The sequence below is a fragment of the Phoenix dactylifera genome, chromosome 5, assembly GCF_051530095.1.
Source record: "Phoenix dactylifera cultivar Ajwa chromosome 5, Ajwa_hap1_PhDact_Kaust_v1.1, whole genome shotgun sequence".
NCBI lineage: Eukaryota > Viridiplantae > Streptophyta > Magnoliopsida > Arecales > Arecaceae > Phoenix > Phoenix dactylifera.
In genome coordinates, this window is record NC_143194.1 from 38,170,072 (window position 1) to 38,197,255 (window position 27,184).

The 27,184-nt window shown below is 40.4% G+C and overlaps 3 protein-coding genes across 4 annotated transcripts in view; 2 read left to right on the plus strand and 1 right to left on the minus strand.

Annotated features, from left to right (window-relative positions):
• Positions 1-241: 241 nt before the first annotated feature.
• LOC103709753 (ATP synthase subunit d, mitochondrial) lies at positions 242-6,097 on the plus strand. The gene is made up of 5 exons (XM_008795250.6): positions 242-524; positions 1,741-1,822; positions 5,411-5,475; positions 5,575-5,661; positions 5,778-6,097. Exons 1-5 carry the CDS (start codon positions 351-353, stop codon positions 5,877-5,879), a joined length of 510 nt encoding a protein of 169 aa, XP_008793472.3. The 5' UTR covers positions 242-350; the 3' UTR covers positions 5,880-6,097.
• A 141-nt stretch (positions 6,098-6,238) lies between these two features.
• LOC103709751 (tryptophan aminotransferase-related protein 4-like) lies at positions 6,239-11,223 on the plus strand. The gene is made up of 5 exons (XM_026805680.4): positions 6,239-8,313; positions 9,131-9,428; positions 9,530-9,810; positions 9,892-10,181; positions 10,413-11,223. The coding sequence occupies exons 1-5, from the start codon at positions 7,868-7,870 to the stop codon at positions 10,619-10,621; spliced, it is 1,524 nt and encodes a 507-aa protein (XP_026661481.4). The 5' UTR covers positions 6,239-7,867; the 3' UTR covers positions 10,622-11,223.
• Positions 11,224-11,256: 33 nt separating this feature from the next.
• Positions 11,257-27,184, minus strand: part of SOL1 (carboxypeptidase D) — a 34,781-nt gene continuing 18,853 nt past the window's right edge. For both annotated transcript variants that reach the window (XM_088722754.2, XM_008795246.5), the window contains 4 exons: positions 14,444-14,506; positions 13,065-13,148; positions 12,613-12,676; positions 11,257-11,734 (listed from right to left, as the gene is read on the minus strand). In XM_088722754.2, the coding sequence (XP_088578880.2) occupies positions 11,421-11,734; positions 12,613-12,676; positions 13,065-13,148; positions 14,444-14,506 (525 nt within the window). In that variant the 3' untranslated portion in view covers positions 11,257-11,420. The remainder of the gene's footprint in view (positions 11,735-12,612; positions 12,677-13,064; positions 13,149-14,443; positions 14,507-27,184) is intronic.

Genomic DNA, 27,184 nt, shown 5'->3' on the forward strand with positions numbered 1-27,184 from the left:
GAGGACGGGAGGGAATTTGATCAATTCTTCTCAAAGTATCAAACTTGCACCGAGTTATATGGATTCCAATATTAATTACAGGTCAAATCGACCGATAAGCCCTTTCGCACTGTCTTGCAAGCCCATGCTGCCCTTCGTTTTGTGGGCCGGCCAGTGTCGGGCTGGCTCTCGGGGTCAACAGAGTATATTGACCAGGCCGAGACCCCAGTCCGGCCCATTTGAGCCTTCTTTTAGCCGCATTCATTCCCTTGCCATGTCCTCGGGCTCCCCCTGCCCTCAAGATTGGAAGAAGCGATCGCGGAAGCGGAGAAGGAACGCCGCCTTCCCCACTAAAACAAGAGGAAGCGAGGATGAGCGGGAGCGGGACGAAGAAGGTGGTGGAGACGGCCGCGAAGGCCACCAAGTCGATCGATTGGGAGGGCATGGCGAAGCTTCTCGTCTCCGAGGAGGCCCGCAAGGAGTTCGCCAACCTCCGCCGCGCCTTCGACGAGGTCAACCACTCCCTACGGACCAAGTTCAGCCAGGTAATCTCATCCGGTCGCGTCCTTCTTTGCTTCTTTTCAATTCCATGAATGCTTTGGGATCTAGGGTTTCTTTCCTAGATTCGCTGTATTCTTCCATAGGGCTTCCGTTTCTTGTTTCCGATGTATTTCTTGAAATGGTGTTCCGATCGTGCCCAGTTGAGAGGCTTGTGCTCGGATGATCTGGTCCGAGAACTTAATTTTAATACAAACTTGCGAAAGTATGCTTTCGAGATGCTGTGATGTTTTGTGTTCAAGGATAAAAAAAAGTGATTTTTTTCGACACCGAATCATGCCGTATTCAAATCTCTTAAAAGTAGAGGAAAAAGGTCCTTGCCAACCTGGTCCACTGTTGGCTTACTTGTATTAACCATCACGATCGAAACCTATATATATATATATATATATATATATATATTGATTCACTCGTATACTGACAGAAAAAAGAAAAGCAAATCATGCCTTTTGCAAACCGGGTCTTCCCACAAGTCCTGATTTTCTATCCATGGTTGGCCTCCGTGCTTGTGCTTTTCTGAAGAATACTCCAGGGGAAATAAGCCATATTTTTGATTCTTGTTTCACTGGAGTGTCTTCATTTGTTTTTCTTTCTGCTTTTTGAGAGAGCAAACAAAAACAGTTTTTTTAGTCAGTCATTTATTTTTTCTACCAGTGCAATATTTTGTTTTTTTTTTCCTGTAATTTTCCTACTAAATTTGCATCCATATATTCTTTACAGTCACAGAGAGAGAGAGAGAGAGAGAGAGAGAGAGACCTTTGACCATGAGCTTCAGGCTTATGTATGCCAGCATGTAAATATTAACATTATTTTATGTGAAGTATACAGGCTCATGAGATCTCACACAAACATACTCATCTTAGTTTTTTTCAAGGGTCCAATATTTCTCAAGAATATCAGCTGGATGCTGAAGATGATACTATGCTTCTTTTGCCATCTATAGTTCAATGATGGTGTATCCATACGCATCAGTGTTACTCAGGCACATATATTCCCTTTATTTTAATTAGTTCATTGATTATATAACTAGTTTGACAAGTAGTAAGGTTACTTTTTGAAATGTAGATGTGATTTTCTCTCTCTCTCTCCCCCCAACTCTAGAAACAGGGCATTGTCCTCTTTGCTTCATGTATATTAATTTCTAGCTCGCATGTTATAATACGCTGACAACTATTACTTGTTATTCTCTTGTTACTCATGTAGGAACCTGAACCCATCGACTGGGAATATTATAGAAAAGGAATTGGATCTCGCTTGGTGGATATGTATAAAGAGGCTTATGAGAGTATGTTTTCTTCATACTTATAATCTTCATGGAACATCGGAAAATTAGTTTCTCGTTACTGGTATCTGATTAGAGGATATATTCTCATTTCATGAGATAGACTTATGGTTTTCATGTTGTAACCAAGAAATCTGGTTGTTACATTATAAACTTGGCATTTTATGAAGATCTATATGTATATTTAAGCTTACATACAATATGGATGCAAGTAGGGCTGCAAACATATTGAAAACGGATAGAATATTGGTAGACCCATATCTCTATCTGCTTTGTTTATCGAATATGAATCCGGGTATGAATATTAGATGGATGCTAAAATTTGTAACCATAGATAGGTTCAGATATGAATCAGGTACTGAAAAATATTGATATAAATTGGATTTTAAATTTTATGGATAAAACTATTGTTCTACTTTATTTTAACTATTTTTAAGTATGTAAGCCTCCCTTTTTTATTATTCCTAAGATAAATATTTGAAGATATAATTGCCTTCATCTAGTCATCTGACTTTTTCTATGGATCCTAATAATTCTCCAAAGTTACTTAGCATGTTTTGAAGTGAAAAACGGATTATTATTGAGGATGCTGTCCACTAAATCAAAAATGTTACTGCACGAAAAGAGGATTAAACCAAAGATCTGTTGATACTATCACTTATTTTCACTGGAAGTTTATAACAGCTCAATGAAACTAAATAGAATTGTAGATGGAATTAGATATTTGGATATGGATTGGATGTTGGTATATCCATATCCATATTTGCTTTTCTTTGCTGGGTACAAAATATGGACATAGATATCAGTTCAGATGTTGTAATTTGTATTTGTATATGGATATATTCAATTACAGAAACAAATTTGGATGGATATCTGATAATATCTGATAATATCTGGATATAGATGCAATTCATTCAGCTTATATTTTTGTGCTTAAAGTACAGAATTAAGGTCACTAAATTGTTATTCAGTTTCTCTTTATACAGTAAAATTTATGAAGACAAAAGTAGGTACAGTCATTGCATAAATGATGTGGGAGATAATTCAGCTTCAGTGGATATATAAGAGTATCTTGAGGTGAAATAACAATGGCATGAATTCAATTAAAGGACATTTCTGTGCATGGGCTTTGGCACCAAAAGATGGTGTCTGCAGAACTGGCAATGGGAACTTCAAGATTCCAAATCACAAATAAGAGGACAGTAATGCTTATAGCAGCCAGTAAATAATATAAATTGAGTTTGCAAATGGAAAATTATGCTAAAAATTTGAAGTTCAAGATGAGTATATTAAATGGTGGGTTATGAAGAACTTGAATATTAAAAGTCATGTCTAGAAGTGTCGATTTTTCTAGACACTATAATGGTTTATGACATAGCATCAGAAACCTTGGCTCTCTATGTATGCATGTATGTATAACTTGACAATATATAAGCCCACAATGATAGGTCATATATGAGAAAAGCAAGTTATGGAAATGAAATAAATGGCACCTCTGCATGAATGAGAAACACATGCACACACATACAATTATATTTTTCTCATAATAACCCTGGTAAAGAGAAAATATTTAGATTATAAAGAACTATGAAATTGAAGAAATGTCTTATTCTACATGTATTTCATCTGCCTTACATGTGAAAATCTTGATAAGATGTTGAATATGAAGCTTAAAACTTTGCAATTATCAATCACTTATCCATGACTAAATATGTCAAAGTTATTTCAAATTCAGTTTCTGTAATCATTTGTCTTTTGTCCCTCCATGCATATGTAAAAATGTCCTTTAAGGTTTTAAGTAGTTTGTCTTGATGGATACTTATAATGGTTTTATGTTTGGTATGATGCCAAATGTTCTGACAATGCTTATGAGAATGCCACATTGAGGATAACGTCAACCCACTAGTCTTACTGTCTAAAATCACTTTCATTAGGATAGAGGGCCTGCCTCAACCCAGTTTAGGGACTAGTTGGCAACCTGCTCACTGGTTTTATTTGGGATATAGGCATATCTGGCATATCTTGGAAAACAAATGTTGTGAATGTGTTATAAGTTCTTTAAAGAATTGACCAATGTGGACATCAAAATACTTCATTTGAAAAGGGCTTTAGCTTTAACTTGTCTGGAATTGACTTGTTAAGATTGGTATATGCTGTCTTAGGAACCTCAGTGCATAGTAGATGGTGGTGATTATTCATTCCAGAACTGGTAGGTTGTCTGAGAAGATGATTTGTCGGAGGTTGTTATGAATCTTGCGGAGGAAGGCACATCATTGTCCTCTAGTCTTCAGGGAGGCTCAGGAGAGGACGACATAATATCTTGACGAAGAAAGGGGAGAGATATGCCTAATACTCTTCTTGATTTCTTTTTGGCAGGTTTGGCAAGTGGAGCATCTTCTGAGCATGTAATGTGTTTGGGTTGAAAGTGATAGTCGCCGTACAGTCAGAACTTGACATGTTTTAGAAGTAGTTACAGGCCTTTATGTGGAAGTGAATGGGGAAATTCTAATTTTAGAAATGCATAGAGGCCTAATTGTAGAAGAAAGTGTTATTAGTTAGTCAATTCAGCTGGAAGGTCACATTTGGAAACTTATGGTGTGCAACAAATTTTTGATTGGTCTGGAAGGGGAAAACAATAATTCTGTCAGAGAAGAAATCTGGCCACCCACCTGTTTTACAGTATGGCTCCACTTTCATCTGCTTCTTTGTTGTATTTCCCCTCTCTCTTTCCGTCTCAGAGATGGAAGCCCTAGTAGGTATTAGTAGTGCTTGGAGGATGAATATTATTTGCCTCTAACGTTTAACTATCATGTTAGTAAGTATTAGTAGTGCTTGGATCATCTATAATATACAGATTTTAGTTAATTTTTATTTCACATTTTATGAGCTGGAAAATTTCATTATTATCCATAAACTGCATACAATCTTCTATGTCTAGATGGGCAACCATCAAGTTGGTCTGCTGCTTATCCCATCAGAATATTTAAGAGCAGTTTTTTCACTCCATACTGGATGCTGAACGGGATTTGATTGATTGATCCTACTGCTGATCTGGTCTCAAAGATTCATATTCTAGTTTTCTTCAGCAATTTGAGGAAATTAGATTCCTAAACATTTCGTTTGTCTGGAAGTTAATGCCAAGAGTTATGCCATCTTTCTAGAATTTACTGTACTAAAAGCCTAACATATTTTGGGTCAAGATAAAATAACCAAGAAGTATCTGTTCAGATTTTATCTGTCTGATCAATGGCTTGATTCTTGGATGTGAACTCATGGGTTTGATGGTCTGAACCCACCAACTAAGAAGTTCTTTAATGTACCCTTCATTTTTGGAGGTTCATTTCAGTAATATGATGGATGTGCCATAAGATTTCACTCTATATGTTAGTGGAAATTTACCACAACCATAATTGATTAAACTTGAAGCATTGTCCCGACTATTTGGCTTGGCTTTATGAATCGCCAAGCATTTCTATTTAGACTCATATCACAATTTACTAATTTATTCTTGTCTCATGCATATCTGCAGTTTTATTGGTGATTCATCTTTTATTGCACTAATGAGTTCATGCAAATGCCATCCTTTTGTAGGCATAGAGATCCCCAAGTATGTTGACACTGTGACTCCAGAATACAAGCCCAAGTTTGATGCTTTGGTGAGATAGTCTACCTTACTGTCCTTTTTTTTTTTTTCTCCCAATCTATATCTCTGAAAAAAGAGACAACAAAAATATATATATATTTTTAATCTTCAGTTGGTGGAGTTGAAAGAAGCAGAACAGAAATCTCTGAAGGAGTCAGAAAGGTTGGAGAAGGAAATTGTTGAGGTTCAAGAGATGAAGGTAAGAATAGCTTGAATCCATGTTACACCAACCACTTTCTTTTTTGGATTATAATCAGTTTTTTGCAGTGCTCTTTGTGATGTGATTGATTCTCATAAACCTCATATCCTGTGCAGAAGAAGATTAGCACCATGACGGCTGATGAGTATTTCGAGAAGCACCCTGAGCTCAAGAAGAAGTTTGATGATGAAATCCGTAATGACAACTGGGGATACTGAACAACAAAGATCATTTAGCTGATCAATGCTTTCTTGCGACTGGCAATTAAATAATGTGGTTTTTCCTTGTACTTTGGAAGCTACCAATATTTGCTGGTGCTTTGTTTAAATTTATCATTGCTGAGGGTCGGAACTTGGTGTTATCATCTGTTTACACCACTCCCTGTTCTGTTGGGGCTTAGTTTTGCTTCTGAAATTCAAGCCAATGATTCCTGCTCCATGGGCTCTTTTGGTCTAATAGGCTTATCTGCATAGTTGCATCCTTTCCTTTATATTTCTTTTTTTTTTTTTTTTAAGGTAAAAGCAAGTTTTTGCATGAACAACCTGTTGTTACTTTATTATGTGATTATTATCAATTATTTGACTTGATGTAAGGCTTTTCTCTTTGGGCAATTGATGATTGAATGAAAACTCCTTTCTCTTTGGCCGCCTCCTTCTCTCTTCTCTTCTCCCTTCTTCAGCCGTGCGTGGCTTCTCTTCTCCTTCTCTTCATGCTGTGTGGTGATCCCCTCTTTCTTCTCTTCTCCCACACCTCTCAACCTTCTTTCTTATTTTGGTGTCTTCCTGCTCTAACAAAGAATCAAATTTTTCTGCATCAAAGGCGTTCCATTAACAAGCAATCCTAATCCAAATAGGAATAGGATCTTTCTCCAAGCGCCTCTTTCCTTGAACAATAAGTACTTCATTCTCCACGACGCCTCTCCCATGGTTTCATCTCATGAACCATCTAAGAAGGACCCTTTGTTTAGGAAGGAAGTCCTCACGCCAACCCAATCCACGTCAAACTAGGAGCCCTAGTCTCTAAAGGATTCCTCCTTCATTTGCCTGCACATGATCCTTTCTTCCTTCTGATCTGAGCCTTCCATCTTCAAATCTAACATCAGCTCGTGCATCAGCAGCAGCCCCTCCTCCGCGGGTCGTCATCCAGCCGTCCATCATCTCATTGGCATTCATCCCCAATGCGCAACGATCCAGATTCAGCAAATCAACTTGCTAATTTTTCTGCGCAGCAACCTTCATCTTCGTCATTGCTTGAGGATCCACCAATGAAAGGTTCTGATCCTCTTCTTCCCTACAGGTAATAGGTTCCTCCTCCTGGATTTGCTCACCGATTTATGTTCTAAGTTCTCTTGCATGAAATCTATACCGTTGAAAACTTACCTTGCTGCTGAAATTTCAAAACTTAGATTCATTCATTTCCACACCCATCCTACCAACCCTTTTAAAAATCTTTGTTATTCAATTAGTACATTCTAGCAACGGAAAGTTTCTCAACATTCCATGATCAGATTACTTTAGGATCAGAACAACTATAATACTTGTTTGTAATCTAATCTCTTATATTGATTAATCTCGTACCTTAACTCCAAATAAAAATGAGCAACCAGTAAATTTTAAGTTACTCTTGTGAACGCTTACTGATTTCTGAAATCATAATAAGTTGCATTGGTAGGTTGTCCTGCATCAATGCTTTTCAAAACTTACAATTTTCTACACCCACAAAAAAAAAAGCAGCAGCAGCAGAAGAAAACAAATTGCCATCTCCACTCAATTCCAGGTTGTTCTTACATTGCAATTGATTATTTTTAGCGTCTTCATAGACTACTTTTCAAAGCTTACAATTTCCCGTAAGATGCAACAAGTTGGAAGCAATGGGTTGAACTGCAGTCTATTTTGAAATACTAATGGTTATCGTCATTCATGACCTGCGAACACAATTTGAGAACGTAAACCAGAAAGATTGGTCAAAGAAACCGCACCAAGAAGCGAATCATATTATTATCATCTGTGCCTCCTGAAACGAAGCAGATGACGGCCTCAATGGTGCCGATGCTGACTTTTGCTTTAGCTTATTGGCCGTCATTTCCTCCGCCTTGATCTGAAGATTATTGGGTCCAGTCAACGATCCTGATCTGGTGCTTCATCAAAGTGGTCATTCCTAATCTAGTATTCAAAATGGGCACCTGCTCAAAGTTTCCGGGTGTTGAATGGTTTCTTTGCAGATTGGTGTTTGTTCCACGCAAGCTAAAGCTTCGAACATAAAAGGACCTCATAGAACTCGAAAACTAATGGAAATAAAACAAATAAATATGGATTCATCCCACCTCTCTAAACTGATAGAAGGGCCCAAAGAGTCCAATAATACCAAGGCCTACAGCTCCAAATACCTCTTCTGTCTATTCTTGCTTTTATGTTCTCCATGTTTGAATTTCTTCTTCATCTCTAGAGCCCTCTTCCAATCGCCTGAGCTAAGCTGGAGCAGCAGAGCAGCCACAGAGGCTGAAGCTGTTGCAGCTCTCTCGTGTTCCGGGCATGGATCAGCCTTTGTGGACGGGATTCTCGTCGATGGCAAACATGTCTGCGAGTGTAATGCATGCTATAGAGGCCAAGATTGCTCGGAGTTTGTGCAGGGTTGTGCTGCTGATGCTGAAAGGTGGGGCTCTTGGTGTTGAATTAGATGGATAGAATTTTCCTGGTTTTCAATATCAACTAGGGAAAATTCATTTCAGTGCCGTGTGCACCCTAAAACATTTCAGAATCTCAAATTATGCTCTTGAATTCGGTCGCAAACTGGTGAATTTGTATCAATAAGCATATCAGTAAGATATCTTTTAATTTATAGTCATGTCTATATAAATTTCTCGCATTAGTTTTTCGAGTTTACATCACTACACATATCAATAGAATATCTTTAATTTATAGTCTTGCCTATAAACTAAGTCTCTCTCTCTCTCTCTACCTATCTATCGACCGATTTATCTCAAGAAAAATCTTGCACTAGTTTTTCAATGTTAAAGAGGAAACCAAGTAGGATTGATATCTTATTGTTTAGGCTTACAGGAAACGGTGTTAAATAAGAAGCAAACATGTTTCATATCAGTCATGCACGCAAAAAGTTTGACATTCAAAGTTAACAATAACAACATGCATTTTTTTTTCTTGGCGTGCAATTATATCAGTTTGCACAGATTCAGAAGAAATAATGATATAGAGCCTCTCCTGATTTAGATGTAATGTAATTCTCTTCCTAGTTAGCGATCAAAAGAGCACCTAGGCTTTTTGCAACTTGCTTTGATGAAAGCAATATATATGGTGTGTGTGTGTGTGTGTGTGTGTGTGTGTGCAGAGAGGAAGAGAGAGATGATCCTAGTCTACAATAGAAGATTCATCATCATCTTTCTATCATTGTTGGCCTTGCCATTCTTCGCATTGTTCATTTCTCATAAACGCTATTTATTTGACTGCTGCAGTGGCGATCCCCTGTTCCTGGAGCCATACTGGAGGCAGCATGCAGCGAGCAGTGCAGTTGTTGTGGCCGGTTGGCACCGCATGAGCTACCAAACAGATGGTGACTACTTCATCTCCATCGAACTCGAGAGACACATTCGAAGACTGCATTCGCATGTAGGAAATGCAATCACCGATGGGAGATTCATCGTCTTTGGGGCCGGATCCACGCAGCTGATCAATGCAGCAGTCCATGCTCTTTCTCCCAACAGCTCGGCATCATCACCTGCCAGCGTTGTTGCATCCGTTCCCTACTATACGGTCGCCTCTCCATCTTAATCACCTTCCAGTATGACTGTTAACGATGTCGCCAAGTTCCTTCCTAATGGCATGGCTGCTTGGGTCTTGTCTTCGACGTTCAGGTTTATAGGACGCAGACCGAGTTCTTCAACTCCCGAGCGTATGAATGGAAAGGAGTCACGTCAAAGATGGGTGGAGAAGTTGCGGCAAATTTTATCGAATTTGTGACATCTCCCAACAACCCAGATGGGCGCCTGCAGCAACCAGTTCTTCAAGGTTCATCCGTCATCTACGACCACGCCTACTACTGGCCTCACTTCTCGGCAGTCAAAGCTCCGGCTGATGGCGATCTCATGCTCTTCACCATCTCCAAGCTCACAGGTCACGCCGGCAGCAGATTCGGGTAAAAGCATCGGAGACTCTGCTCTAGGACTGTGTATGAGTTTCAGGAGGTGGTCTCATGCTTTATTTGTTCGGCATGCAGGTGGGCGATCGTGAAGGATGAAGGAGTGTACAGGAGAATGCTGAGCTACCTGGGAATCAACACGATGGGTGTTTCCAGGGATACTCATCTAAGAAGTCTGAAGCTCTTGAAAGCGATGCTGGCTGAAGAGAGAGGGGCGGCAGGGAGCATCTTTGGGTTTGCATTTAGTACCATGAGGGAAAGGTGGCACAAATTGAACAAGCTTGTGTCGTCGTCTGACCGGTTCTCCCTCCAACAAATGCGTCCTGAGTACTGCAACTACTTTGGAAATATCAGGGACCCTTCTCCAGGTGACTCTTAATTACCTCCCTTCACTCGAAGGCGTCTATCCGATCGATCCTATCTTTGCTCTCCCCCTCTTTTTTCCGATCCGCCTTTGAAATTCTTGAGCTAACATCCTGCACGGCATGTTTATGTTTCATCGATCATAGCTAATAGCTTTCATGGAAATTAGACCCGAGCATTGCCAAAGCATGTATTAATGATTTCTCTTGTCATTCTGGTTGACGGCTTTTCGGCAGCTTACGCCTGGTTGAAGTGCGAGAAGGAGGAAGACAGGAACTGCCATGCTGTATTGAGAGCTGGAGGAATAATCTCCCGCGCAGGGTACAAATTTGGAGCGGATAACCGCTACACTCGTCTGAGCCTCATCAGGTCGCAGGATGACTTCGATTTGTTGATGCAACGGATGGGTGCTTTGGTCACCAAGGAAAAAGCCAGAAATATGTGAGAAGAACGCTTAATTTGGGATCATTCAAGAAAATAAAGCTGTTGAAATTTGTTAGGGAAAGCAGCAGCAAATTTTATAATGTTAGCGGACCAAATAAATAAAAAAATAATGCAGCATGAACCGTGACTCAGTTGCATTGGCTGTTTGCCCTTCGTTTTTCCCCGCAAGCAATGTGCTGGCTGTTAATTGGAGAGAAGCAACCAACTTGATCTAATCTGATGGCAAAAAAAGTGAAATGACAACAAAATTTTAATAAACAAACAGGGTGGCAACCTAACTTGATCTCATCAGATGGGGTAAAACAAGTTAAATGACAAGTAATTTTTCACAAAATAGATAGAGTAATGCATGCGGCTCCATTTATGTGCGCACAAATTATTTTCTTGCTGAGTTATATAAATAACATGCCAATTAATTATGGAGTTGCCAGCTCAGCTGCCGTAAGCTCTGGGAGCTTCATGCGGGCATCTGAAGCATTTTCCAAATAGATAAGGCAGTTTGTTTTCCTTGTGCGTCCCCACAAGAGGTTTAAATCTCATCAAATTTACCGCTAGGTTTAACGTGATGGCATCGCACTGGCCTTTTATTTTTTTGGTAGAAGAGTATCACCAGTTGTCAAGTTAACAGTTAATGCGTTAGCAAAAAGATAATTTACAGCATTTGAATGTTATTATCAAAGTCTTACACAAGAATCCCATCAAGCCTATTCCCAACGGAAATTGCATGCCATAGGGCAACAAAATAGCCTTGAACTAGCCAAAAAAATAATTTACAACATGCGCGTGTTTCTGTCAAAGCCTTACACAACAATTGACCTTTTATACCCATTAAACTGTCTCCGGTTTAGAAACTTAAACATTGTTTTCCTCCTCAACAGACAGCAGAAAATGAGGAACATCACAGAAAGCAGAAGGTATATCCCCAAATTAATCCCCCTTAGAAACTCAACCACCTCAAGCTTGTCCTTGCCATCACAGGTGCAATCACATTCGTTCCTGACTTCCTCATGTTTGCTTGAATCTTCTGGACTCAGAATGAAATCCAAGTTCATAGCCTCATCTTCCAGCAATATATGTGTAGTTTTAGATTGGAAGCCAGGCATAGATGCCGTAACTGCAAGAAAAGTTTACACAATCTCATTAGGTTTCCACGATAACCAAACACTTCCTGCTGCTAAGTTATATAGATAGAGCAAATCAAGAGTTTCATAGCTGGAGTTCTAATTTGAAAATCATTGGCTTTATCTAATTTGGAGAACACATCAAATATGGTCCTAAGCATCACATGTCAAATATACAAATATCTCAATTGAAAATTCAAGAGCTCCCAGCAGTTTCTAGGGTGTCCATATATGCAGGTATTTCTGGAACATGCCAAGCCATTCTTTCGTATGGTACACCACATGTTCTCTGCATAACCATTCAGGTCACATTGACAAGGTAATCTACCATGCAGTAAGAGAATGATAAGCATCAACACTGCAAAGAGGCAGGCGAATGTTTACGAAATTAGAATTAACCAAAAAAGGCATAACTCTTTCATCTAGAGCTCTGGAAGGAGCCCGAACATGGGAACAAGACAGTCCACTGCTCCACAGAGTACATGACGGTTGATCCATCTGGTGATATTTTGTTGATCATAGGCAAAAGACATAAAACCATCTAGGCATTTGGATAGATCAGTATGTGTTATCCAGTATTTGAGTATTCAGCATGTGAAAGTGAAAACAGGACTTTCAACCCCATTAGAACTTAAGCAACAAGGTAAGTTGCTCAAATTTCTCATCACTAAAAGAGACGAGCAATGCTGGTTAAAGGCTTAAAGCAGTTGAGGAAAACTACTTAGTAAGTCCCTAAAACTTAAAAAATATCTCTTTCAATTATCAAATTATTGACAGTGATCTTTGTGGTGATTGCCAAGATGATACATGTTGCAATATCAAGGAAAAACAGACTAGCATGAAACAAGAACCTTTTACATGGAGATTTTACCTTCATACCTCTCCCCAGGGGCAAGCATGCGATGGTAATCACCGTATGTCCTGCTAGCATTCACCTTCAGAAAAGAAATGGGTCAAGTGGTTGGAAACCACAAAATGTTCTGACATTCATTAATATTCTACTAGATTAATCTAGAACACTTCTTCCATCTTCTATGTATTCTACAAAAATCGCAACCCCTGAGGACAAGAGAACCCTATCAAAAATATGCAGTATCTTGAAACTGTTTAGCTCCAGTCATGGTTGACTGTAGACAAAGCTTTTAAGCTACAGAACCGACGATCCACATGATAAGATAGCCCAAGTGCTTAGATGTAATACACAATGATTAGAAGAATTAAAAACCATTATCATGAACAATTTGGACCAAAATGATCCAGTTGACTAAAATTAATGAAAAACATATTAACACAAATTCTTCTTTAGTATAAGAGGAGACATACTCTAATATCAATTCCCTGGATCACTACAGAGGCTGGTAAAGGACGCCCTTTGTCTGATGAGAATATCCTTCCATGAACTCCTGTCTGAAAGATTAACATAATTCAAAACGAAAAATCTGACAGCCCAACACAAAACAATACTAACTGAAACACAAAAAATGGCACCAAGTAAATATACATGAAATTGAAAAAAGAACATTTAAACTTTATCATGAATCATGCTGTTTTAAGTATATCCCAGCATAGTTTATTATTTAGTATTTTGCAGGTTTCTGGCTTCTCCTTCAGAAGCCTACCCACACACATATTTTATATTTTCCAGTCAATGAAGAATCCAGTTGCCCTGCTAAGCTGCCAATTTACCACCCAGTAACATAATAAGGATAAAACCCTTCCATCTCTCCATTACATGTTATAGAAAGATTTGGAATTAAGAGTGTCTTATTGACAATGACTGTTTCAATAACACTGCTATCTGCATGTATTGGATATGCCTCAAAGCCACTAAGGACTATCATACCAGTTATAGCAGATTATGGATTGAATTACCGTACCATACTGGCATGTACTAGCCGTACCATGCTGTACTTGAAGTATGAAGAATTTAAACCTTGTAATCGATCACTATGAACCATAACATTTTAACATACTACAATGTTTACTATGAATATTTTGTAGTCAAATAAAATACTGTTGCATATACAAAATAACATTGTTATTTATTTTATAGGATCAATTTTAATATCACAGTATTGATGTACAAATAATGGTCATCACAAACCTAGCAAAATGAATGTCGTGCAGAGATAGCAGTTATTATTTCTTATGCTGTTGTATTTGTTAATATCACAAAGGACATTGGCCGAAACTGTTATAATAGCTATCACTATTTATGGCATAAGTCCTGTCGGACAACTTCTGTGAAAACTACTTCAAATCAAAGAGTTTGAAATTTCAAAGACAGATGTGCTTTGCTTCATCTAATCAGCAGTATACTGGAAATTTAAGCTGAGTTAAGGATAACAGCACTGCAACAGGCCATAATCATCCTCTCCCAACACTTGTCTTATACACTAGTGACAAAATGTTGCCTAAACAGGTGAACAGCTATTAATATGTTCAATATATAATGTGAAAAAATTTTGACATTTCAAAACTGTAAAGGATTATATGGCCCACTGGTGCATTGGTGCATGGGTCAGTTTTTCAAATATCTTTACCACTAATAAACATTCCAATTCCAACAGCACTTTGAGGCTACAATACACAAAAGCAGAGTTTCAGTTTTTGGTACCACGTAATAACAGCCTTATGATGACATCATGGTGGAAATGTCATCTATAAAAGAGAATCCAGTAAAGTTAGAACAAATATTTTACCTTCACAAGACTAGCAACAAGATTTAACATGCTCATTCTGTTGTACTCCCAGATGACAGGAAGCTGCAAGTATAATATTAACAAAAAATAAGGAAGAATGATTTAGGTGATACTATCACACAATAAAAGACACATGTTCATGCAAATACAAACATACATGCAGAATCTCGAAACAGTTCGATAGGCTTTCAACAAGGTCTTGCTCAACTCAAGAACAAGATAAAACGTTGAATTTGAGATCAAGAAGAGAGGACCAAGGCCTTAGATTATATCCTTACAGCTCTCCTTTTTTTTTGGAAAAAGAAAAGTATCAAACTTTTGATTTGTCACCATGTCTCATTTTGGTAGCTAGATTTTAAGAGATCAATTAATATTGAGGTTGTCTTTATTGCATCAGTAGTTTGATTTTAGTTTGATATATTTTGATCTAGAGTTATGTTAGGGCTCAATTAGACTTTTTCCTTTAAAAAAAAAAAATTCATGGCGTGGGCATTAGCAGATTTAATCTTAGGAGAATATTTTCGGATTTAATTATACTCTACTTTAAAAACTTCCCCGCCTCATTTCCATATTATGGCATATGTTTTTGTTTGTAGCTTAATGAGGGAAATCTTCAAACTTAAAACTTATCGAACTAAAGTTATCATGTAGCTCATATCTTTCTTTTCTGATTTGATTTAGCGCATTGTACATGATGAAATGTGCTTTATTTGAGAGAATGGTTTAGAGTGTTTCAATAGCTAAGTCCAGTGTAAAACCTCCATATCTAGGTCTATGCAATGTCATCAAAGAATAAAGTTATTGAATGAATAATAATCTTCTCAAAAAACAAGGAAGTAGATCTCTCTCTCTCTCTCTCTCTCAATCGCTCTCTAAACCAAAAAAAGAATAAACACTCAGGCAGTGAATGCAGGGGCAAGTTTCTGAAGCTTGTACACACCTTAAGTGGAAGTTCTCTGCTACTAAAAGCTTAAACTAACCTGGTTGGTGTTTTCAATCATCTTCATGAAAGATTGGAAAATGGAATTATACCTCTTGTTCTAATCAAAGAACAGGAATAGAGTTTGATGACCTACTAATCAAATTTTATTTCAATATGGAACAAAGATCTACCATCTCGCTACCAAGTCCTGTATCGTACCATACCGACACAGTACGACATGGCATGGCATGCACCTATACTGACACAATAAAGTTGCGCTAAGTTGGAACAGCACCTATACCATGTTTTCCTATGGTACTAGATCAAGCCTTTGGACTATACCAATTCCGTACCAGTACGGTACAGAACGCCAATAGGGACCAATAAGGACTGGTAATGCAAAACCTTGAATTTTAAAATTTCAGGCAGGGATACCAAAAAATTGGCGCCAAAAAATATTTGGTCCAATTTCAATGAAGGCAAATCTAAATGAACATATGGGTGAAAGGTAAAGCTAGGGGAGGAAATTAGGCAGGAAGCCCTGAACTTGGCTCACATTTTGGCAGTTTGATCCCTAGCTTGTGTCAGGCTTAGGGCCAAGCAGACTTGAATTCCAGCCAAGCTTGGGCTAAAGCATTTGGCAACCAACACAACATGAACCCATATACTCAAGTGTGAACAAATATATAACATTATCTAAATGTTTTATAAAAGTGGAGGTGGAGTCATCTTTATGTTGGTGCCACAGATTCCCCCATACTAGCTACGGTATTGCAAGTTTTCGTAATTCTTAAGATGGGTGCTATAAATTAGCTATTGTCATTTACCAAAGCTAGAAGCGAAGGAGACATTAGTTAGTAGTGAGTTCTCAAGGAGATAAAAGTTTTGCTTTTATTTGACCTTCTTCCTTATATAAATCCACTAAGTTCTAAGTATTTGCATGTAAGAGAATGACTGACTTATGGTATAGGTGGATGAAATCCTCTTTTCCAAGGAAGGGCCTTCATATCCCCCAATCTTCCTCTCCAAATCCATACTCCATCTTCTCAGTATGGTATGTACCGGGCGGTTTAGCCCTTACTGGACCGGTCCGGTGGCCTACCAGTACGGTTCCGCCGTGGAAACCGGTACGCACCGGAGCCAGGGAAGAAAGGGAGAAACAGCGAGCGAGCAGGGGCAGGAGGGACAAGTAACCGCGGGGGCGCAGCGGAGGCCGCGGGGGCGCTAGACCACCTGACCCCCTTGATCTTTATCTCTCTCTATCGCTCATTCTCATGGTTGATGAGAGATGATGGAGAGTGAGCTAGCACCTGTACTTTCTTCCCCATTTTGGATCATTCCCATTACTAGGTAATACCTCATCGGTCTCCCTCTCCCTCTCTTTCTCCTTCAAAATCATTTTTTTAATTTTTCCTTCTTCACTAATTAGGATGGAGGGGGTGCTAGTGCTAATTGAGTAATATGATACATCTCCAAAACCTTCTTGGGGCAAAAATAAGAGGAAGATCTTCTACATTGCAGATTACTTCAAAGGTTAAACACCATTCCCGTGCCTATGTACCAAATCAAGTGCAGCATGCATGATTTTTTGCCATTAATAGAAATTCTTTTTATAAGCGCCATAATGTGAATAAACATTAAGCATAAACCACTCTATGAACAACAAATTTTAAAAAAAAAAAACTTTAAGATCACTAATACTTACCAAGCCTACAACTACATCTTGGCTATGATAGACTCTTAACATTCAAGGAGTGGTAGTAAGTGAAAAATAGCTATGTTCAATCTAGTGAAATTTCACATAACCTTGGCTTGCTACAATGCATCTATGAGAACATTCAAAATATTACTGACTAGCACAAATCTTCAAAATATATATAGGCTACCTATATGTCATAAAGCCCTATCGACATGGAGGTTAAATCTTCAACTCCACTAATTTTTTGCCACAATTCACATAGGGCCAATTAGATATTTGGTGCGATTGACCAGATCCATGCAACAAACTTGCAACCTGCTTCATTGAAGGCTCATCATTGGTTTGTCCTTTGGTTTCACATAGTTGTACCCAAGGTACGCTGAACCGGTACCGGTAGGCGTACCAGTCGCCTATCGGACCGGCCGGTTTCCTTTTTTTTTTTTCAGTTCTCGTCCGCGCGCGTCTGCTGCCCGCGTGGGGCATTTATGACTCTGTGGCATTTATGCCCCGCGCGGGTGAGGGAACCGCACATGAGGCGATTTTCAGTGCAGGGAATCACGCCGCACTGCATGCGGAAACGCGCCGGAGGAACCGCATGCAGGGCGCTCTGTCTCGAGAGACGAGCCACGTGCTCTGCACCATAGCGCACGTGTGCTGGGGTTTAAAATCCACAACATGTGCGCTGGAGTTAAAAAAAAGGGTATCGGTTTGCACCGGTACGGGCCGGTACGAGACAGGTACGCAGCCGGTACGTATGCATATCGATCGGTACCAGTCCGAAAATAGCTGGAACCGGTGTCCACGCTGTCCGGGTACCGGTTTCAGGCCGGACCGGTCTATACTGGGCCAAATCGGCCGGTACGGATCGGTTCGGCTAACCATGGTTATACCTCTAGCTTCATCTAATCTCTCTTTAAATAGTTATATGGGCTGTCTATATTTTCTCTTCTGCTCTCTTCCAAGAAAACAACTTTGTAGAGTAGATCATGTCAACAAGAAGATTCCTTTCTACTCTAGCAATCAAAAGGGAAGAAAAACACCGAAGAGGAAGAAAGGCAATTCCACATTAATAATATTGCCCAAAGGCTAGCCAATCTCCTATTGGTCATAGGATAACAAAGAACCATCACAATCAATTATATACTTTTCTCTAGAGTTGTGACTAGTCTAGAAAACCTTGTAAAGGATGTTTTGGTGGGTTGTTACAGGCTTGGGCTCGATTAGCTACATTGAACTAGGCCAGCCTATTATGCATGAGAGCATGGTATGCCATACCATACCAAATCGGGCGGTACAGAACATATCGTACCGTACCGCACCGATTCGGTATCGATACTCGGTACGCCAAACCGGCCCCATATCAGAAGTATCGCTATAATGATAGGATGGCACCAATACAAAGCCTGGTACCGAGATAGTATACCATACATGAGAGTGTGAATCACCTAGGTTCTGTTTCTTTTCTTTTCTTTTCTTTTGATCGAGCAATTAAACATCTCTACTTTCACTCTCCAAATTTATCGACCAAGGAGCAATTAATGAAAACACCATTCCCCAATGTTGGTCATATTTCCTCAAAATAATTTAACAAAAAAGAAGAAAAAATAATCCCCAAGTACCTTGCATGCTCTTTATGCATGATGATCATCAGTAGATTTGTGAAATAGGGTCCCTGGTTGAGACCCGGAAGCTATTCAATGAAATGCTGAAGTGAAAAATGTGATTTCTTAAACTCAAAAATCCAGCTTAACGCAATCAATTTGATTTGATCCATCTTGGCCCAATCAATCAAATTCTGGACAGGTTTTGGGATCTCATGTTGATTCTAGTTTGTTCTCTAACCTTGCCCGACTCATCCAATTTCCACCCCTATGTAAAGCTTAAGTCGCTCTTGCATGCTTCCTTTTGTCAATATTTTGGGGCTGCAACAACAAATTATGCACCAGTAGAAGGTATTTTATCAAGTGGTGAACAGCAATGGGTGGTAGTAGTACACTCCACCCCACCCTACCCCACCCCTTGACACCTTCATCCTCTTCGTCCAACATACCTCCCTCCAAACCCCTAAATAGATAGAGTAATGCATGCGGCTCCATTTATGTGCGCACAAATTATTTTCTTGCTGAGTTATATAAATAACATGCCAATTAATTATGGAGTTGCCAGCTCAGCTGCCGTAAGCTCTGGGAGCTTCATGCGGGCATCTGAAGCATTTTCCAAATAGATAAGGCAGTTTGTTTTCCTTGTGCGTCCCCACAAGAGGTTTAAATCTCATCAAATTTACCGCTAGGTTTAACATGATGGCATCGCACTGGCCTTTTATTTTTTTGGTAGAAGAGTATCACCAGTTGTCAGGTTAACAGTTAATGCGTCGTACTAGCAAAAAGATAATTTACAGCATTTGAATGTTATTATCAAAGTCTTACACAACAATCCCATCAAGCCTATTCCCAACGGAAATTGCATGCCATAGGGCAACAAAATAGCCTTGAACTAACCAAAAAAATAATTTACAACACCCCCCTCTACCTCTAAACACACCCCCATCCAAACTCTCACCCACCCCCAACACCAAAATGCAGTAAGGGATAATAATCCAATGAGTTCGGCTCCGATTTCTCATATCCATACCCAAACCAAATTATATAAAAACACAAATCTAAACCAAGACTACTTGATTATTGACCAATCTTCAACATTTGTGTTGGATAATTGTTAGGTTATTCTGAGCCTTATCGTGGTCATAAGACAAGAGGAGGGCAAGGTCAAGGGTGGACAAGTAGAGAGGCAAGGCGAACAAGAGAGTGAACTAATTTTTTGTCTCGTTATCCATTGCATCGATGCTTGTCAGCACTTCAATTGCCACCTTCATTATAGAAGGAAGGAACCTCAGGAAGCTTGCAAGAGAGAGACAGAGAGGGGAACCATCTAGTTGTTAAGATGACTGAATAAAAAGAAAAACAGTAGAATATTTATACATAAAACTATGCATAAATGATTGTCGCCGGTTTCACATTAAGGGTGCGGCTCAACCTGCACCCAAAGGGACCAGGAAAAAGATCAGTCTTGATTTTGAAACCCAAACCCAACACCCAATAGGTTAGTAGGCCTAATTTTCATACCAAAAGCCTAGGCTTCAAGTCAGGGTTAGTGGGCTACGAAATCCCAATCCCAACCCAAGATAGTACCCTTTTACTCCAAAACACCTTTCACCAAATGCCAATATATGCACTTGCTTCACTAATTGACTTGTCCCTCCAAGCACACCACCATCCAAGCCCTGTTATCCTCCATCGTCTTCCACCTATGACAGCATGCACTGCCTTTAGACCATCTTTTAACCCCTTCCCTTTTGTTCATGACGCTTGCCACCCTCTAGAGGAGTGGAGTCAACAGATGTGAAGAAACAAAGATTTTATTTCTTCAAAATGAAAACTTCTGCCTCAACAAGAGAGAGAGAGATCCTTTTATATACACAAAAACTATAAGTGGATTCCAATTGATTTTGGAGTCCGATGGTTAGCGGCCGACTAAGAAAAGAAATAAAGTTAGATATGACTAAAATAATTTGCTTTTATAAGGTAAGCAATTTGCTTTTACAAAGTAGCTTTTGAAAAGAGGATTCTCTTTTCCTTCGTCTTCTTCCGGGCTAGAGAAATAAGATGCTTCTTCCTCCCAAAGTAAAGTTGATGTAGACATTGACATTGACTAAAGTAGCTTTATTAAAGCTGAGGTGTCCCAAAGTAGGCGCCAAAAGTAGCCGAAAGTGGATTCCTTCTGGATGAGGTTGCCGAAAGTAGCTAGTGACTCAGAAATTGATTTGACAAGTCACATGTCTTGGTCAGTCGACTCTGAGCGGATTAGTCTGAGTGTGCTGGCTCTTTGCTTTATCTGGTCTTGATTTGACTACTCCTTTACGGATCTTGTGGCAAGGATTCTTTGCCAGATTTCTCCTATCTTGTCTTCTGCATTGGTGCACTGTGCTTCTTCTTCGTAGGGGTCTTGAAATTCTCCTGCTAAACATCTGTATTTATTGTGATCTTCTGGAGTAGACGATGATGATGTCCTTGATTCAGTCGATTTCATGAAGGCAGTTGAAGGTGCCTCGAATATGCAGTAGAATTGCCATTTCATATGGTTAAGGCATTTGACCATGATCTCTTCGTCGGTGCAGTTGGAGTGCTTCCGAGAGAACTTTTGTTTTAATTTAAGAAAATAATTATCATTAAAGTTAGCTGATTGCTGAGTTATGGCATGTTTATTCATGCTCTTATAAGAAATTAAATTAGTTTTAATAGTGGTGATGATATCTTGATATTTTTTTCTAGGCATGCACAACCACCACTTATATAAAAACTTTCTTTTCAGCACAGGAAGATTTTTCCTGGCTTCAAATTCTGCGGATAGGATCCATTTCCATATCCAAGGGATTTTGTTTTTGATGATGAAAATCATTGGACATAATTCTGAGGAGGTTTGATCATCCGTCATTTTGTTGATAATGGGATGATTTTCCACCCATTCTTCGAAATATTTGAATATTTCTTTGAGCAATATGTTGAGGTCTAGCCCAAAGTAAGACCACCATTTATAGAACCAGCTTAGAAGAGGCTTCTGTAACACGTCTAGATTGACCTGCAAAAACTAAGAGTGCTTTCTCTTGGAGTTCTCATAAAAGAACATGTTAGTAAAAGCTTGGACATAGTCCCAGTAATTTGCTAGGACTGTCTGCCCATTTACCTGGAATAGTTTGCCCTGATTCGGGTCAAGTCCCCATTCATTTGGTCTAATCACCTTATGAATAGTGCATTTGCTGAAGTTGATGATGTTGCTCCTCATAGTATTATTATGAAAAGTATGATTAATTCCAACAGAACTAATTAGGAGTAAAATTGCCTCCATAACTACTTTGTTCTTCTCTCGCATGAAGGATAACCCAATTCGTCAAAATATTTTTGACGTATGAACCATAGATCATAGGTTGCCAAGATCCACCATTTGCGGATATCTTATGGAAAGTGCATTGGCACTGCATTCTCTGCCATATCGAGCAAAATTTCTGTCTCGATTATAATATGTTTCTCTATGAGTGATCTGCTAAATCAGCAATTTCTGCTGAGAATAGACTGCAGTGCATTCAAACAAATTATCCAAAAAGATGTTAAGAATTTAGTATCTAAGCAAATATTTGCTGGATGGCAAGCACAATTGTATGTTTTTTATTTTGAAATAGAATATACTAAATTTGAAAAAAAAAATCTCTTTCTGATTTTCTGACTAGAGAATTTTTGCAGGGATGATTCCTCACAGATGAACATATTATAATCGAGGCAGAAATTCTGCTCGATATGACAGGAGATGCAGTGTCAATGCACTTTTCATGAGTTCAAAGAATGTTCTGTCTCATTTGAGCAGGGGACGCAGTGCCAATGCACTTTCCATAAGATATCTGCAAATGGTGGATCTGGCAACCTATCTAAAAGGGGACAAGAAGGTTGACTAACAACAACAAATTGATGCTATAAAGGAAGGAATGCTTTTCCAGCCAACTTCATCATCCAACCCTACGATGAAGGAAGTACTACAGAAAAATATCCTGGACAGTACTTATTCGGAGAAGCAATCCGAACAGGTGATTATGTACCTTGATCATAATGATGTTAATAATCTGAATGATCCATGGTTTATGCGTCAAAAATATTTTGACGAATAGGATTATTGATGGGGACATCAGAGCCCTTCATCCAGATGATCCTGAGCCCCCGAATTGAGTCAGACCCGTTTATTTGCATATTTATTTTATTATTTTATTTCTGGGCTTGTTTGCATTCTAGGGTTTATTTGTAGTTTATGTTATTTCTGGGCTTATTTGCATTTTAGGGCTTATTTGTGTTATTTGTGGGTTTATTAGGATTTATTTCTGTGTAAGGGGGGTTTATGCAAGTTGTGTATTTGGGCCCTATATATAGGGAACTATTTTCATGATTAGGGTTTAATGAAGTGATTTGGAATTTTCTTCCCCTACGTTCTTTCTTCTCTTCTTCTCCTCTCCTCCTCTATTCTTCCTGCATCTCTACAACCTCTTCTTCCTTCTCCTTCTCTTGTTCTTCCTTCTCCTCTTTCCCTGCACTGGTGCTTCATCAACTTGGTATCAGAGCTTTGGCGGGTTTTGCCCCTGCTGCCAAAGCCCCGATCCATCTCCCGGCTACTTCTTCCAAACCGAGAGGAAAAAAAAAAAAAAGAATCTCTCTCTCTCTCTCGGTTCAAACCAGAGGAAAAAGGAAACCCCTTTCCACCGCCCTAGTCATCCACTCCACCAAAATCCCACCCGAGACTTCATCTGTCTCTTCCCCTCGGTGCTCACCAGAAGAACGAACACACACTTAAAAAAAAAAGAAGGAAAAGAGAGAAGGTCCCTCCCTCCCTCTCGGTTCTCATCAGAGAAAAAAAAAAAAAAGAGGGGAAGACCCCTGTTCGTCGGCCCCGTCCCGCCGGCCGCCAAGCCCGCGGCCACCACTCCCACGCTCCACCCCCGCTGCATCACGCCACCGCCAGGCCGAGCGCCGCCCCCTCCGAAGTGTCGCCGCGCGCCCCGAGCACTCCGCCACCATCGGGCACCCTGTTGCCGCCCGCGGAAGCCTGAGACCGGCCGCCTGCGTTGTGTCCGCAGAGGGGACCGCCGCCGTGGAGTCCCGCGGTTGGTAGCCGTCGGTCGCTGCAAGCCCGCAGCCGCTGCCGCGATCTCCGCCCCGCCTCGCAGCCACCGCCACGAAATCCGGCGCATCCCCAACGAATCCGTCGGAGATTGAAGACGGCCAGCGTAGCGGGTAAGATCCAAACCCGTTAACCCGCAACCCATTAGCCCGGTTCCACAAAAAAAAAGGGTTCGGCACGTGATTTACACGTGACAACTCCGTAACGAGTATCGGGTCGGGTCAAACCCGATAACCCGAAACCCGGGTCCAAAAGGCCCGCACGTGACCGCATGTGCGTACAAAAAAAAAAAAAAAAAAAACCTGCTTACCTCTATTCCTGACGAAGGGGAAACCCTAGGGGTTTCCGCCGCCATCGCCACCGACGCCGTCTTCGCCGAGCCGCCGTTCGTCCACGGTGCCTCCCCACCGTCTGAGTGCAACCGCCGTTGCCCGTCGCCGCCCCATCGCCGAGCGCCCCTCCGGCTCCGCCACCTCGTCCGAGCACCCCGAGCCATCGCCGCTCGACCTCCGGTGACCGAGCTGTCGTCGTCTCCGCCGTCCGAGTTCCACCGCCTGAGTGCCTCCCGCCGCCCGAGCCCTCGTCCGAGCCTCCTCCGAGCGCCGTCTCCTCCGAGCGGGTCACCTGCAGCGTCCCTTCGCCGAGCTCCATCCGGCCTTCTCTTCTCACCCGAGACTAGGAGACATCCTAGCAGTGCCATCACGCCACACCCGAGCTCCACCAGCCTGACCCTAGCCCGAGGTCAGCAGGCCGCAAGCCCAGCTCCCCCACCCGGCCCGCGCGCCAACCTTCCTTGAGCGCAGCCCAGGTCCAGGCAGTTTCAAAACGGGCTTGGTCCAGGCCCGTGTGCCGTTTGCTGAAGCGCGGCCCAAGGCCCTTGGCTGCAGGCCCTGTTTCAGGCCCGATCCAGAGTGTTCTTCAGCCCATTTCGACAGCCCAGGAATCATTGTGCTGTAGATCCAGGTCTACAACTCCAGCTAGCTCTGCCCGGCGCCAACTTCGTGTTCGAGACTTCACAACGGACGCTTCCGGTTGACTGCATCCGCCACAGGTGATAGGTTTCTACTTTTTCTGGCTTGTTCATTTAATTATGTTCTGGTTCTCTTGCATGATAGCCACATTTTGAAAACTTATATTGCTGTCAAAATTTAGAACATTAAACATTTCACTTTCGAACCCGTCCTATTACCCATTAAATCTTGATATTAAATTAGCACACCCTAGCAACGGGACGTTTCTCAACATTATTCGTTCAAATTACTTTAGGATCAGAACAACTGAACTACTTGATTGCAATCTAATTTCTTAAATTGAATAATCTTAATCCTTAATTCTGAATAACCGAAGTAAAAAATCAGCAACATTTAAATTTTAAGTTATTATTGTGAAGACTTGTTGATTTCTGAAATCATAATAGATTGCATTAGTAGGTTGTCCTGCATCAAATTTGGTCCTACATTATAGTTATTAGGGTTTCATTAGTGACACTGCCTTTCACATCATCACCCAGTGTCATCATTGCATGCCAACCTGTAGTGATATGGAGTACTATCTCAGTCAACCTAAAACCCCTGTAGCTACCATGAATTCCGACATTTTGAGGTCTATCAAGGAACAGATCGTTGCCATACGGGCTGGATACAAGGAATTCACACAAGAGATCCGTGAGCTCATGCAAAATTCTAGGACCCCTACACTGCCAACCCCTGTTGCAGCCCAACCTAAAATCGGTTTGGTTGCACCACCTGTAATCCTTCCCCATTTTCTTGGGCACCAAACCCAATGCTCAAGATGTCAACAATTCGACCCCATAGCATCCCAATGTTCCATTAGGACCTACCTGATTACTGAACCAGAAGCTAGGAGCCAAGAGGTCGAATATGTCGAAGAAGTCTATGAACCAAATATAGAAGACTATGAAGAAGACTTTGAAGACGAACCTATAGAATTAGATTTTGTTCAAAATGATTCCCAAAGGGAGACTATTTATCTAAGTACAACCAAGCCACTTCACATCACTACTGTGGAAGAGGTAGTGACAGATATTGAGAGCCAGTCACCTGAATTGGCACTTGTAGCTAAAGATACCCATGTGGAGTCCAATCTTGAACATTCTCCTATAGTAGTTTCTCTTCTAGAGGAGTTTAATGATGTAGTCCCTGATGATCTTCCGGATGCACTTTCTCCAATGCGTGATATCCAACACGCAATTGATCTAGTTCCCGAGATATTTCTGCCCAACCTTCCACATCATAGGCTCAACCCAAATGCATATGCTAGGACCTGGGATTTAATATTATCGACTGTTGAGTTTACATATCATAGTTCGGTTAACAAGTCCATAAGTATGAGTTCATTCGAAGTGGTGCATGATTACAAACCTAGGCAACCCATAGACTTGTTTTTCATGTCTCATCAGTATAGAGTCGTTGAGTCTGCACAATCAATTGCATCACATCCATATTCATTGCATCAAGAAATCAGCAATTGTAGTCACTTAAATAACTTAAAATATAAATCCCTTGCTGATTTACACAGACGTTATAAAGAGTTAAGTGAAAAAGATTACTTCATGATAAGAATTAGGCTTGAACGATTTTCTTCAAATACGTTTAAGAAATTGCAAACTTGTAGTGCAGAACCGTTCAAAATCTTAAAGAAAATCAGTTCGAATGCATATGTTGTGGATCTTCCTGATGACTATGGGATTAGTGCGACATTTAATATTGAAGATTTAGTCCCATACAAAAAGACAATATTCATGACTTTTGACCCCTTTATTGATATACCTGCCCATGTTGGACACCCTGACCTATTACCTGCTGTTGAGCCACCACCTCCCAAATTTCATGCACGCAGAGAACAAATAGAACATATATTGGATGAGCAGGTTATTTCAACCAGGAATGGTGGTTACCAACGTTACCTTATTTGGTGGAAAGGTCGACCAAAGTCTGATGTGACGTGGATTTTCAGAGCACAGTTGCAGCGCCTTGACCCCGATCTTCTGGAGCAGTACGACGGCCAGCCAGAGCTGTACTCGACGGGGTCGAGTTTTTCTCACCTGGGAGGAGTTGATGGGGACATCAGAGCCCTTCATCCAGATGATCCTGAGCCCCCGGATTGAGTCAGACCCGTTTATTTGCATATTTATTTTATTATTTTATTTCTGGGCTTGTTTGCATTCTAGGGTTTATTTGTAGTTTATGTTATTTCTGGGCTTATTTGCATTTTAGGGCTTATTTGTGTTATTTGTGGGTTTATTAGGATTTATTTCTGTGTAAGGGGGGTTTATGCAAGTTGTGTATTTGGGCCCTATATATAGGGAACTATTTTCATGATTAGGGTTTAATGAAGTAATTTGGAATTTTCTTCCCCTACGTTCTTTCTTCTCTTCTTCTCCTCT

Coding starts and splice junctions, on each gene's coding strand:
- LOC103709753 (XM_008795250.6), top strand. CDS start 351: ATGAGCGGGAGCGGGACGAAGAAGGTGGTGGAGACGGCCGCGAAGGCC. Junction 1,823..5,410: donor GTATAAAGAGGCTTATGAGA/GTATGTTTTCTT, acceptor ATCCTTTTGTAG/GCATAGAGATCCCCAAGTAT. Junction 5,662..5,777: donor TTGAGGTTCAAGAGATGAAG/GTAAGAATAGCT, acceptor TATCCTGTGCAG/AAGAAGATTAGCACCATGAC.
- LOC103709751 (XM_026805680.4), top strand. CDS start 7,868: ATGGTTTCTTTGCAGATTGGTGTTTGTTCCACGCAAGCTAAAGCTTCG. Junction 8,314..9,130: donor TGTGCTGCTGATGCTGAAAG/GTGGGGCTCTTG, acceptor TGACTGCTGCAG/TGGCGATCCCCTGTTCCTGG. Junction 10,182..10,412: donor TATCAGGGACCCTTCTCCAG/GTGACTCTTAAT, acceptor GCTTTTCGGCAG/CTTACGCCTGGTTGAAGTGC.